Source organism: Salvelinus namaycush, unplaced genomic scaffold (genome assembly GCF_016432855.1).
Source record: "Salvelinus namaycush isolate Seneca unplaced genomic scaffold, SaNama_1.0 Scaffold3412, whole genome shotgun sequence".
Lineage (NCBI taxonomy): Eukaryota > Metazoa > Chordata > Actinopteri > Salmoniformes > Salmonidae > Salvelinus > Salvelinus namaycush.
In genome coordinates this window covers 10,017-24,881 of record NW_024060356.1, presented here as the reverse complement: position 1 = coordinate 24,881, position 14,865 = coordinate 10,017, and the positions used below count along the sequence as shown (strand labels likewise).

Below are 14,865 nucleotides of genomic sequence, written 5' to 3'. Positions count from 1 at the left end.
TCAGACAATGTTATATAAGGGACAAGGGTGGCCATTTCAGACTCATAACATGTTATATAAGGGACAAAGGTTGCCATTTCAGACACTATGTTATGTAAAGGGACAAAGGTGCCAGTTCAGACATGTTATATAAGGGACAAGGTGCCATTTCAGACACATAACATGTTATATAAGGGACAAGGTGCCATTTCAGACTCATGTTATATAAGGGACAAGGTGCCATTTCAGACACATGTTATATAAGGGACAAGGTGCCATTTCAGACACATGTTATATAAGGGACAAGGTGCCATTTCAGACATGTTATATAAGGGACAAGGTGCCATTTCAGACATGTTATATAAGGGACAAGGTGCCATTTCAGACACATGTTATATAAGGGACAAGGTGCCATTTCAGACATTTTATATAAAGGAGAGGGTGCCATTTCAGACATATGTTATATAAGGGACAAGGTGCCATTTCAGACATGTTATATAAGGGACAAGGTGCCATTTCAGACATGTTATATAAGGGACAAGGTGCCATTTCAGACTCATAACATGTTATATAAGGGACAAGGTGCCATTTCAGACATGTTATATAAGGGACAGGGTGCCATTTGAGACTCATAACATGTTATATATAGGACAAGGTGCCATTTTAGACTCATAACATGTTATACAAGGGACAAGGTGCCATTTCAAACTCATAACATGTTAGATAAGGTACAGGGTGCCATTTCAGACTCATAACATGTTATATAAGGGACAAGGTGCCATTTCAGACTCATAACATGTTATACAAGGGACAAGGTGCCATTTCAGACTCATAACATGTTATATAAGGGACAAGGTGCCATTTCAGACTCATAACATGTTATACAAGGGACAAGGTGCCATTTCAGACACATAACATGTTATATAAGGGACAAGGTGCCATTTCAGACCCATAACATGTTATATAAGGGACAAGGTGCCATTTCAGACCCATAACATGTTATATAAGGGACAAGGTGCCATTTCAGACACATAACATGTTATATAAGGGACAAGGTGCCATTTCAGACTCATAACATGTTATATAAGGGACAAGGTGCCATTTCAGACTCATAACATGTTATATAAGGGACAAGGTGCCATTTCAGACTCATAACATGTTATACAAGGGACAAGGTGCCATTTCAGACATGTTATATAAGGGACAGGGTGCCATTTCAGACTCATAACATGTTATACAAGGGACAAGGTGCCATTTCAGACTCAATAAAGTGCCCACAAGAAGGACATACAAAAAGTGATTAATTGATTGACGGATTAAGTGACCTTACCAGGCTCCGCCCCCGTGTGTAGACCCTGAGGTGACCTCTGACCCTCAGTGACCTCTGAAGCCCCTCCCACTGGGGCATGGCTAACCCCAGTAGACCGGAAATGACTGGACAGGAGAACCAAATATGGGCCTCTCCACTGCCGTCCTCTACAGCTGCCCTGTACACACACACACACACACACACACACACACACACACACACACACACACACACACACACACACACACACACACACACACGATTAATTCACACAAATATGCAAACACACACACCCCAACACACACGATAAACTTGTTAACTCACTTGGCTTCGGCCTGAAACACAGCAGAGGTAGAATTACAGGGAGGCTGAGACCTAGTACACCTCTCCTATATGAAAGAGAGAGACAGTTAGCTGTGTGACCTGGAATAACCTTTCCCATGACTCTGTGAACTCCTGATTACTAACCACAGACTGACACTGACTGTGTGTGTGTGGGAGTCTGTGTATGCTGTGTGTACCTGTGTGTATATACTGCCACACAGAGAGCAAGTCCACTGCAGCTGCAGGTAGAGAACACACACCACGTGACCTCTGACCCGGCCCACAATGCACTGCTCTGCCCCTGCCAATGCCCACACACCCAGAAGGATCATGGGCGGAGGAGAGTCACATGACCTGGAGAGAGAGACAAGGAAGAGGAAAAGGAGAGAAGAGACTTCAGACTGGAGGTCGAGAGAAAATGGAGGAGAGGGTGGAGGTCGAGAGAAAATGGAGGAGAGGGTGGAGGTCGAGAGAAAATGGAGGAGAGGGTGGAGGTCGAGAGAAAATGGAGGAGAGGGTGGAGGTCGAGAGAAAATGGAGGAGAGGGTGGAGGTCGAGAGAAAATGGAGGAGGCAGAGTGAATGAGGAGAGGAGGCAGAGTGAATGAGGAGAGGAGGCAGAGTGAATGAGGAGAGGAGGCAGAGTGGAGGAGGAGAGGAGGTAGAGTGGAGGAGGAGAGGAGGCAGAGTGAATGAGGAGAGGAGGTAGAGTGAATGAGGAGAGGAGGTAGAGTGGAGGAGGAGAGGAGGCAGAGTGAATGAGGAGGAGGTAGAGTGAATGAGGAGAGGAGGCAGAGTGGAGAAGGAGAGGAGGTAGAGTGAACGAGGGGAGGAGGTAGAGTGAACGAGGGGAGGAGGTAGAGTGAACGAGGGGAGGAGGTAGAGTGAACGAGGGGAGGAGGTAGAGTGAACGAGGGGAGGAGGTAGAGTGAATGAGGGGAGGAGGCAGAGTGGAGAAGGAGAGGAGGTAGAGTGGAGAAGGAGAGGAGGTAGAGTGAATGAGGAGAGGAGGTAGAGTGAATGAGGAGAGGAGGTAGAGTGGAGGAGGAGAGGAGGCAGAGTGGAGGAGGAGAGGAGGCAGAGTGAATGAGGAGAGGAGGCAGAGTGAATGAGGAGAGGAGGTAGAGTGAATGAGGAGAGGAGGCAGAGTGGAGGAGGAGAGGAGGCAGAGTGAATGAGGAGAGGAGGCAGAGTGAATGAGGAGAGGAGGTAGAGTGAATGAGGAGAGGAGGCAGAGTGGAGGAGGAGAGTAGGCAGAGTGAATGAGGAGAGGAGGCAGAGTGAATGAGGAGAGGAGGCAGAGTGAATGAGGAGATGAGGCAGAGTGAATGAGGAGAGGAGGCAGAGTGAATGAGGACAGGAGGAGAGTGGAGGAGGAGAGGAGGTCGAGTGAATGAGGAGAGGAGGAGAGTGGAGGAGGAGAGGAGGTCGAGTGAATGAGGAGAGGAGGAGAGTGGAGGAGGAGAGGAGGTCGAGTGAATGAGGAGAGGAGGAGAGTGGAGGAGGAGATGAGGTCGAGTGAATGAGGAGAGGAGGAGAGGACTCACTGGGTGTCAGTCTTTCCCAGGGCCATGATGGTCAAACAGCTGACTGGGACAGAACGACAATACACCCCTCCTACCCTGCAACACACAAACACACAAAATAAGTTGAGCACCTGACTACCTTTTTTTTTAACCTTTTTTGTTCAAGCTGGGCTGAAGCATTTTAATACACCTTCTGAAGTGTTTTAATACACCTTCTGGAGTGTTTTAATACACCTTCTGGAGTGTTTTAATACACCTTCTGGAGTGTTTTAATACACCTTCTGGAGTGTTTTAATACACCTTCTGAAGTGTTTTAATACACCTTCTGAGGAATTTTAATACACCTTCTGAGGAGTTTTAATACACCTTCTGAGGTGTTTTAATACACCTTCTGAGGTGTTTTAATACACCTTCTGAGGTGTTTTAATACACCTTCTGAGGAGTTTTAATACACCTTCTGAGGAGTTTTAATACACCTTCTGAGGAGTTTTAATACACCTTCTGGAGTGTTTTAATACACCTTCTGAGGAGTTTTAATACACCTTCTGAGGAGTTTTAATACACCTTCTGAGGAGTTTTAATACACCTTCTGGAGTGTTTTAATACACCTTCTGGAGTGTTTTAATACACCTTCTGAGGAGTTTTAATACACCTTCTGAAGTGTTTTAATACACCTTCTGAAGTGTTTTAATACACCTTCTGGAGTGTTTTAATACACCTTCTGGAGTGTTTTAATACACCTTCTGAGGAGTTTTAATACACCTTCTGAGGAGTTTTAATACACCTTCTGGGGTGTTTTAATACACCTTCTGGAGTGTTTTAATACACCTTCTGAAGTGTTTTAATACACCTTCTGGAGTGTTTTAATACACCTTCTGGAGTGTTTTAATACACCTTCTGGAGTGTTTTAATACACCTTCTGGAGTGTTTTAATACACCTTCTGGAGTGTTTTAATACACCTTCTGGAGTGTTTTAATACACCTTCTGGAGTGTTTTAATACACCTTCTGGAGTGTTTTAATACACCTTCTGGAGTGTTTTAATACACCTTCTGAAGTGTTTTAATACACCTTCTGAGGAGTTTTAATACACCTTCTGGAGTGTTTTAATACACCTTCTGAGGAGTTTTAATACACCTTCTGGAGTGTTTTAATACACCTTCTGAGGAGTTTTAATACACCTTCTGAGGTGTTTTAATACACCTTCTGGAGTGTTTTAATACACCTTCTGAGGAGTTTTAATACACCTTCTGAGGAGTTTTAATACACCTTCTGAGGAGTTTTAATACACCTTCTGAGGAGTTTTAATACACCTTCTGGAGTGTTTTAATACACCTTCTGAGGAGTTTTAATACACCTTCTGAGGAGTTTTAATACACCTTCTGAGGAGTTTTAATACACCTTCTGAGGAGTTTTAATACACCTTCTGAAGTGTTTTAATACACCTTCTGAAGTGTTTTAATACACCTTCTGAAGAGTTTTAATACACCTTCTGGAGTGTTTTAATACACCTTCTGGAGTGTTTTAATACACCTTCTGAGGAGTTTTAATACACCTTCTGGAGTGTTTTAATACACCTTCTGAGGAGTTTTAATACACCTTCTGGAGTGTTTTAATACACCTTCTGAGGAGTTTTAATACACCTTCTGGAGTGTTTTAAAACACTTTCTGAGGAGTTTTAATACACCTTCTGAGGAGTTTTAATACACCTTCTGGAGTGTTTTAATACACCTTCTGAGGAGTTTTAATACACCTTCTGAAGTGTTTTAATACACCTTCTGGAGTGTTTTAATACACCTTCTGAGGAGTTTTAATACACCTTCTGAAGTGTTTTAATACACCTTCTGAGGAGTTTTAATACACCTTCTGGAGTGTTTTAATACACCTTCTGAGGAGTTTTAATACACCTTCTGAAGTGTTTTAATACACCTTCTGAAGTGTTTTAATACACCTTCTGAGGAGTTTTAATACACCTTCTGAGGAGTTTTAATACACCTTCTGAGGAGTTTTAATACACCTTCTGAAGTGTTTTAATACACCTTCTGAAGTGTTTTAATACACCTTCTGAAGAGTTTTAATACACCTTCTGGAGTGTTTTAATACACCTTCTGGAGTGTTTTAATACACCTTCTGGAGTGTTTTAATACACCTTCTGGAGTGTTTTAATACACCTTCTGGAGTGTTTCAATACACCTTCTGGAGTGTTTCAATACACCTTCTGGAGTGTTTCAATACACCTTCTGGAGTGTTTCAATACACCTTCTGGAGTGTTTCAATACACCTTCTGGAGTGTTTCAATACACCTTCTGGAGTGTTTTAATACACCTTCTGGAGTGTTTTAATACACCTTCTGGAGTGTTTTAATACACCTGGAGTGTTTTAATACACCTTCTGGAGTGTTTTAATACACCTTCTGGAGTGTTTTAATACACCTTCTGAAGAGTTTTAATACACCTTCTGGAGTGTTTTAATACACCTTCTGAAGAGTTTTAATACACCTTCTGGAGTGTTTTAATACACCTTCTGAAGTGTTTTAATACACCTTCTGGAGTGTTTTAATACACCTTCTGGAGTGTTTTAATACACCTTCTGAAGTGTTTTAATACACCTTCTGAGGAGTTTTAATACACCTTCTGGAGTGTTTTAATACACCTTCTGAGGAGTTTTAATACACCTTCTGAGGAGTTTTAATACACCTTCTGAGGAGTTTTAATACACCTTCTGGAGTGTTTTAATACACCTTCTGAGGAGTTTTAATACACCTTCTGGAGAGTTTTAATACACCTTCTGGAGTGTTTTAATACACCTTCTGGAGTGTTTTAATACACCTTCTGGAGTGTTTTAATACACCTTCTGGAGTGTTTTAATACACCTTCTGGAGTGTTTTAATACACCTTCTGGAGTGTTTTAATACACCTTCTGAAGTGTTTTAATACACCTTCTGAAGTGTTTTAATACACCTTCTGAAGAGTTTTAATACACCTTCTGGAGTGTTTTAATACACCTTCTGGAGTGTTTTAATACACCTTCTGAAGTGTTTTAATACACCTTCTGAGGAGTTTTAATACACCTTCTGGAGTGTTTTAATACACCTTCTGAGGAGTTTTAATACACCTTCTGGAGTGTTTTAAAACACTTGAGGAGTTTTAATACACCTTCTGAGGAGTTTTAATACACCTTCTGAGGAGTTTTAATACACCTTCTGAAGTGTTTTAATACACCTTCTGAAGTGTTTTAATACACCTTCTGAAGTGTTTTAATACACCTTCTGAAGTGTTTTAATACACCTTCTGAAGTGTTTTAATACACCTTCTGAAGTGTTTTAATACACCTTCTGAGGAGTTTTAATACACCTTCTGAGGAGTTTTAATACACCTTCTGAGGAGTTTTAATACACCTTCTGAGGAGTTTTAATACACCTTCTGAGGAGTTTTAATACACCTTCTGAGGAGTTTTAATACACCTTCTGAGGAGTTTTAATACACCTTCTGAGGAGTTTTAATACACCTTCTGAGGAGTTTTAATACACCTTCTGAGGAGTTTTAATACACCTTCTGAGGAGTTTTAATACACCTTCTGAGGTGTTTTAATACACCTTCTGGGGTGTTTTAATACACCTTCTGGGGTGTTTTAATACACCTTCTGGGGTGTTTTAATACACCTTCTGGGGTGTTTTAATACACCTTCTGGGGTGTTTTAATACACCTTCTGGAGTGTTTTAATACACCTTCTGGAGTGTTTTAATACACCTTCTGGAGTGTTTTAATACACCTTCTGGAGTGTTTTAATACACCTTCTGAGGTGACAGCGTGTTGGATGTGTTACCGTGACAGCCTGCGTTGGATGTGTTACCGTGACAGCCTGCGTTGGATGTGTTACCGTGACAGCCTGCGTTGGATGTGTTACCGTGACAGCCTGCGTTGGATGTGTTACCGTGACAGCCTGCGTTGGATGTGTTACCGTGACAGCCTGCGTTGGATGTGTTACCGTGACAGCCTGCGTTGGATGTGTTACCGTGACAGCCTGCGTTGGATGTGTTACCGTGACAGCCTGCGTTGGATGTGTTACCGTGACAGCCTGCGTTGGATGTGTTACCGTGACAGCCTGCGTTGGATGTGTTACCGTGACAGCCTGCGTTGGATGTGTTACCGTGACAGCCTGCGTTGGATGTGTTACCGTGACAGCCTGCGTTGGATGTGTTACCGTGACAGCCTGCGTTGGATGTGTTACCGTGACAGCCTGCGTTGGATGTGTTACCGTGACAGCCTGCGTTGGATGTGTTACCGTGACAGCCTGCGTTGGATGTGTTACCGTGACAGCCTGCGTTGGATGTGTTACCGTGACAGCCTGCGTTGGATGTGTTACCGTGACAGCCTGCGTTGGATGTGTTACCGTGACAGCCTGCGTTGGATGTGTTACCGTGACAGCCTGCGTTGGATGTGTTACCGTGACAGCCTGCGTTGGATGTGTTACCGTGACAGCCTGCGTTGGATGTGTTACCGTGACAGCCTGCGTTGGATGTGTTACCGTGACAGCCTGCGTTGGATGTGTTACCGTGACAGCCTGCGTTGGATGTGTTACCGTGACAGCCTGCGTTGGATGTGTTACCGTGACAGCCTGCGTTGGATGTGTTACCGTGACAGCCTGCGTTGGATGTGTTACCGTGACAGCCTGCGTTGGATGTGTTACCGTGACAGCCTGCGTTGGATGTGTTACCGTGACAGCCTGCGTTGGATGTGTTACCGTGACAGCCTGCGTTGGATGTGTTACCGTGACAGCCTGCGTTGGATGTGTTACCGTGACAGCCTGCGTTGGATGTGTTACCGTGACAGCCTGCGTTGGATGTGTTACCGTGACAGCCTGCGTTGGATGTGTTACCGTGACAGCCTGCGTTGGATGTGTTACCGTGACAGCCTGCGTTGGATGTGTTACCGTGACAGCCTGCGTTGGATGTGTTACCGTGACAGCCTGCGTTGGATGTGTTACCGTGACAGCCTGCGTTGGATGTGTTACCGTGACAGCCTGCGTTGGATGTGTTACCGTGACAGCGTGTTGGATGTGTTACCGTGACAGCGTGTTGGATGTGTTACCGTGACAGCGTGTTGGATGTGTTACCGTGACAGCGTGTTGGATGTGTTACCGTGACAGCGTGTTGGATGTGTTACCGTGACAGCGTGTTGGATGTGTTACCGTGACAGCGTGTTGGATGTGTTACCGTGACAGCGTGTTGGATGTGTTACCGTGACAGCGTGTTGGATGTGTTACCGTGACAGCGTGTTGGATGTGTTACCGTGACAGCGTGTTGGATGTGTTACCGTGACAGCGTGTTGGATGTGTTACCGTGACAGCGTGTTGGATGTGTTACCGTGACAGCGTGTTGGATGTGTTACCGTGACAGCGTGTTGGATGTGTTACCGTGACAGCGTGTTGGATGTGTTACCGTGACAGCGTGTTGGATGTGTTACCGTGACAGCGTGTTGGATGTGTTACCGTGACAGCGTGTTTGATGTGTTACCGTGACAGCCTGTTGGATGTGTTACCGTGACAGCGTGTTTGATGTGTTACCGTGACAGCCTGCGTTGGAAGCTGGTTAACAGGACAGTGTTTCCAGGTACCAGGCCGGGAGGGTAGGGGGTGCGGCTTAGGTCCAAATAGACCTGCAGGCTCCGCCCTCTGGGCTCCACACACACCGTCAACCTCACACTCAGCCCTGCCTCCACGTCTGCACACACAGGTCAAACACAGACACACAGGTCAAACACAGACACACAGGTCATACACAGACACACAGGTCAAACACAAACACACAGGTCAAACACAGACACATTGAATCAACATCTACGCCGAACTCCAACCCTGTTCCTGGAGAGAAACCCTCCTGTAGGTTTTAACTCCAACCCTTTTCCTGGAGAGATACCCTCCTGTAGGTTTTAACTCCAACCCTTTTCCTGGAGAGAAACCCTCCTGTAGGTTTTAACTCCAACCCTTTTCCTGGAGAGATACCCTCCTGTAGGTTTTAACTCCAACCATGTTCCTGGAGAAACCCTCCTGTAGGTTTTAACTCCAACCCTGTTCCTGGAGAGATACCCTCCTGTAGGTTTTAACTCCAACCCTGTTCCTGGAGAGAAACCCTCCTCGTGTGTGTCTCGTACCTCTCCGTGTAGGAGTGTGTGTCTCGTACCTCTCCGTGTAGGAGTGTGTGTCTCGTACCTCTCCGTGTAGGAGTGTGTGTCTCGTACCTCTCCGTGTAGGAGTGTGTGTCTCGTACCTCTCCGTGTAGGAGTGTGTGTCTCGTACCTCTCCGTGTAGGAGTGTGTGTCTCGTACCTCTCCGTGTAGGAGTGTGTGTCTCGTACCTCTCCGTGTAGGAGTGTGTGTCTCGTACCTCTCCGTGTAGGAGTGTGTGTCTCGTACCTCTCCGTGTAGGAGTGTGTGTCTCGTACCTCTCCGTGCAGGAGTGTGTGTCTCGTACCTCTCCGTGCAGGAGTGTGTGTCTCGTACCTCTCCGTGCAGGAGTGTGTGTCTCGTACCTCTCCGTGCAGGAGTGTGTGTCTCGTACCTCTCCGTGCAGGAGTGTGTGTCTCGTACCTCTCCGTGCAGGAGTGTGTGTCTCGTACCTCTCCGTGTAGGAGTGTGTGTCTCGTACCTCTCCGTGTAGGAGTGTGTGTCTCGTACCTCTCCGTGTAGGAGTGTGTGTCTCGTACCTCTCCGTGTAGGAGTGTGTGTCTCGTACCTCTCCGTGTAGGAGTGTGTGTCTCGTACCTCTCCGTGTAGGAGTGTGTGTCTCGTACCTCTCCGTGTAGGAGTGTGTGTCTCGTACCTCTCCGTGTAGGAGTGTGTGTCTCGTACCTCTCCGTGTAGGAGTGTGTGTCTCGTACCTCTCCGTGTAGGAGTGTGTGTCTCGTACCTCTCCGTGTAGGAGTGTGTGTCTCGTACCTCTCCGTGTAGGAGTGTGTGTCTCGTACCTCTCCGTGTAGGAGTGTGTGTCTCGTACCTCTCCGTGTAGGAGTGTGTGTCTCGTACCTCTCCGTGTAGGAGTGTGTGTCTCGTACCTCTCCGTGTAGGAGTGTGTGTCTCGTACCTCTCCGTGTAGGAGTGTGTGTCTCGTACCTCTCCGTGTAGGAGTGTGTGTCTCGTTCCTCTCCGTGTAGGAGTGTGTGTCTCGTACCTCTCCGTGTAGGAGTGCGTGTCTCGTACCTCTCCGTGTAGGAGTGCGTGTCTCGTACCTCTCCGTGTAGGAGTGTGTGTCTCGTACCTCTCTGTGTAGGAGTGTGTGTCTCGTACCTCTCTGTGTAGGAGTGCGTGACTCGTACCTCTCCGTGTAGGAGTGTGTGTCTCGTACCTCTCCGTGCAGGATTGTGTGTCTCGTACCTCTCCGTGCAGGATTGTGTGTCTCGTACCTCTCCGTGTAGGAGTGTGTGTCTCGTACCTCTCCGTGTAGGAGTGTGTGTCTCGTACCTCTCTGTGTGGGAGTGTGTGTGGTCGTTCCTCTCTGTAGGGTGATCCTCTGAGAGATGACTCCATGGAACGAGACCAGATCCACCCCACTGCTACAACACACAGAGAGAGGTGATGGTGATGATGGTACCTGAGCCTACCTGGTCTGCCCGACCGTTTAGTCACAGTAACTAGGCTTCTCCAAGCGCTGATGCTGCTGATGGTCATTACTAGTCTACCAAACTTGCTACCTGCCTGGTACTCAGCACTCTATTGTCCCTCTAATCACTCAAATGTTTTTGAAAATCTAATCACTTCATGAGCTCAGTGTTACGCCATCACTACAGCCTGGGGTTCGATCCCATCACTACAGCCTGGGGTTCGATCCCATTTACATTTACATTTAAGTCATTTAGCAGACGCTCTTATCCAGAGCGACTTACAAATTGGTGCATTCACCTTATGACATCCAGTGGAACAGCCACTTTACAATAGTGCATCTAAATCTTTTAAGGGGGGGGGGGGGGGGGGGTCAGAAGGATTACTTTATCCTATCCTAGGTATTCCTTAAAGAGGTGGGGTTTCAGGTGTCTCCGGAAGGTGGTGATTGACTCCGCTGTCCTGGCGTCGTGAGGGAGTTTGTTCCACCATTGGGGTGCCAGAGCAGCGAACAGTTTTGACTGGGCTGAGCGGGAACTGTACTTCCTCAGTGGTAGGGAGGCGAGCAGGCCAGAGGTGGATGAACGCAGTGCCCTTGTTTGGGTGTAGGGCCTGATCAGAGCCTGAAGGTACGGAGGTGCCGTTCCCCTCACAGCTCCGTAGGCAAGCACCATGGTCTTGTAGCGGATGCGAGCTTCAACTGGAAGCCAGTGGAGAGAGCGGAGGAGCGGGGTGACGTGAGAGAACTTGGGAAGGTTGAACACCAGACGGGCTGCGGCGTTCTGGATGAGTTGTAGGGGTTTAATGGCACAGGCAGGGAGCCCAGCCAACAGCGAGTTGCAGTAATCCAGGCGGGAGATGACAAGTGCCTGGATTAGGACCTGCGCCGCTTCCTGTGTGAGGCAGGGTCGTACTCTGCGGATGTTGTAGAGCATGAACCTACAGGAACGGGCCACCGCCTTGATGTTAGTTGAGAACGACAGGGTGTTGTCCAGGATCACGCCAAGGTTCTTAGCGCTCTGGGAGGAGGACACAATGGAGTTGTCAACCGTGATGGCGAGATCATGGAACGGGCAGTCCTTCCCCGGGAGGAAGAGCAGCTCCGTCTTGCCGAGGTTCAGCTTGAGGTGGTGATCCGTCATCCACACTGATATGTCTGCCAGACATGCAGAGATGCGATTCGCCACCTGGTCATCAGAAGGGGGAAAGGAGAAGATTAATTGTGTGTCGTCTGCATAGCAATGATAGGAGAGACCATGTGAGGTTATGACAGAGCCAAGTGACTTGGTGTATAGCGAGAATAGGAGAGGGCCTAGAACAGAGCCCTGGGGGACACCAGTGGTGAGAGCACGTGGTGAGGAGACAGATTCTCGCCACGCCACCTGGTAGGAGCGACCTGTCAGGTAGGACGCAATCCAAGCGTGGGCCGCGCCGGAGATGCCCAACTCGGAGAGGGTGGAGAGGAGGATCTGATGGTTCACAGTATCGAAGGCAGCCGATAGGTCTAGGAGGATGAGAGCAGAGGAGAGAGAGTTAGCTTTAGCAGTGCGGAGCGCCTCCGTGATACAGAGAAGAGCAGTCTCAGTTGAATGACTAGTCTTGAAACCTGACTGATTTGGATCAAGAAGGTCATTCTGAGAGAGATAGCAGGAGAGCTGGCCAAGGACGGCACGTTCGAGAGTTTTGGAGAGAAAAGAAAGAAGGGATACTGGTCTGTAGTTGTTGACATCGGAGGGATCGAGTGTAGGTTTTTTCAGAAGGGGTGCAACTCTCGCTCTCTTGAAGACGGAAGGGACGTAGCCAGCGGTCAAGGATGAGTTGATGAGCGAGGTGAGGTAAGGGAGAAGGTCTCCGGAAATGGTCTGGAGAAGAGAGGAGGGGATAGGGTCAAGCGGGCAGGTTGTTGGGCGGCCGGCCGTCACAAGACGCGAGATTTCATCTGGAGAGAGAGGGGAGAAAGAGGTCAGAGCACAGGGTAGGGCAGTGTGAGCAGAACCAGCGGTGTCGTTTGACTTAGCAAACGAGGATCGGATGTCGTCGACCTTCTTTTCAAAATGGTTGACGAAGTCATCCGCAGAGAGGGAGGGGGGGGGGGGGAGGGGGAGGAGGATTCAGGAGGGAGGAGAAGGTGGCAAAGAGCTTCCTAGGGTTAGAGGCAGATGCTTGGAATTTAGAGTGGTAGAAAGTGGCTTTAGCAGTAGAGACAGAAGAGGAAAATGTAGAGAGGAGGGAGTGAAAGGATGCCAGGTCCGCAGGGAGGCGAGTTTTCCTCCATTTCCGCTCGGCTGCCCGGAGCCCTGTTCTGTGAGCTCGCAATGAGTCGTCGAGCCACGGAGCAGGAGGGGAGGACCGAGCCGGCCTGGAGGATAGGGGACATAGAGAGTCAAAGGATGCAGAAAGGGAGGAGAGGAGGGTTGAGGAGGCAGAATCAGGAGATAGGTTGGAGAAGGTTTGAGCAGAGGGAAGAGATGATAGGATGGAAGAGGAGAGAGTAGCGGGGGAGAGAGAGCGAAGGTTGGGACGGCGCGATACCATCCGAGTAGGGGCAGTGTGGGAAGTGTTGGATGAGAGCGAGAGGGAAAAGGATACAAGGTAGTGGTCGGAGACTTGGAGGGGAGTTGCAATGAGGTTAGTGGAAGAACAGCATCTAGTAAAGATGAGGTCAAGCGTATTGCCTGCCTTGTGAGTAGGGGGGGAAGGTGAGAGGGTGAGGTCAAAAGAGGAGAGGAGTGGAAAGAAGGAGGCAGAGAGGAATGAGTCAAAGGTAGACGTGGGGAGGTTAAAGTCACCCAGAACTGTGAGAGGTGAGCCGTCCTCAGGAAAGGAGCTTATCAAGGCATCAAGCTCATTGATGAACTCTCCGAGGGAACCTGGAGGGCGATAAATGATAAGGATGTTAAGCTTGAAAGGGCTGGTAACTGTGACAGCATGGAATTCAAAGGAGGCGATAGACAGATGGGTAAGGGGAGAAAGGGAGAATGACCACTTGGGAGAGATGAGGATCCCGGTGCCACCACCCCGCTGACCAGAAGCTCTCGGGGTGTGCGAGAACACGTGGGCAGACGAGGAGAGAGCAGTAGGAGTAGCAGTGTTATCTGTGGTGATCCATGTTTCCGTCAGTGCCAAGAAGTCGAGGGACTGGAGGGAAGCATAGGCTGAGATGAACTCTGCCTTGTTGGCCGCAGATCGGCAGTTCCAGAGGCTGCCGGAGACCTGGAACTCCACGTGGGTCGTGCGCGCTGGGACCACCAGGTTAGGGTGGCCGCGGCCACGCGGTGTGAAGCGTTTGTATGGTCTGTGCAGAGAGGAGAGAACAGGGATAGACAGACACATAGTTGACAGGCTACAGAAGAGGCTACGCTAATGCAAAGGAGATTGGAATGACAAGTGGACTACACGTCTCGAATGTTCAGAAAGTTAAGCTTACGTTGCAGAAATCTTATTGACCAAAATGATTAAAATGATACAGTACTGCTGAAGTAGGCTAGCTAGCAGTGGCTGCGTTGTTGACTTTGTTTGAGAGTGTAGCTGGCTAGGTAACCTCGATAGCTAGCTAGGTAACCTCGGTAACTGGCTAGATAATTAGTCTAAACTACACAATTGTCTTAGATACAAGGACAGCAAAGACAACTATGTAGCTAGCTAACACTACACTAATCAAGTCGTTCCGTTGATCCGTTGAATGTAATAGTTTCTACAGTGTTGCTATTCGGTGGCTAGCTGGCTAGCTAGCAGTGTTGACTACGTTACGTTACGTTAAAAGGACGAAAATAGCTGGCTAGCTAACCGAATTAGTCTAAACTACACAATTATCTTAGATACAAAGACAGCAAAGACAACTATCTAGCTAGCTAACACTACACTAATCAAGTCGTTCCGTTGTTCCGTTGAATGTAATAGTTTCTACAGTGCTGCTATTCGGTGGCTAGCTGGCTAGCTAGCAGTGTTGACTACGTTACGTTACGTTAAAAGAACGAAAATAGCTGGCTAGCTAACCTAGATACTTACTCTAAACTACACAAACTACACAATTATCTTTGATACAAAGACGGCTATGTAGCTAGCTAAGATCAAACAAATCAAACCGTTGTACTGTAATGAAATGAAATGAAAATGTGATACTTCACAGTATCG

At 47.6% G+C, this 14,865-nt stretch overlaps 1 protein-coding gene across 1 annotated transcript; it reads right to left on the bottom strand.

The window, feature by feature from the left end:
- Positions 1–1,309: 1,309 nt before the first annotated feature.
- Positions 1,310–11,128, bottom strand: ctc1 (CTS telomere maintenance complex component 1; the record flags this gene model as incomplete). The annotated part of the gene is made up of 7 exons (XM_038985517.1): positions 11,118–11,128; positions 10,594–10,685; positions 8,702–8,858; positions 3,159–3,233; positions 1,810–1,966; positions 1,613–1,677; positions 1,310–1,466 (listed from the first exon to the last, which is right to left on the bottom strand). Coding segments are annotated over exons 4-7 (405 nt in total), but the record flags the coding sequence as incomplete, so codon positions are not given.
- Positions 11,129–14,865: the final 3,737 nt, after the last annotated feature.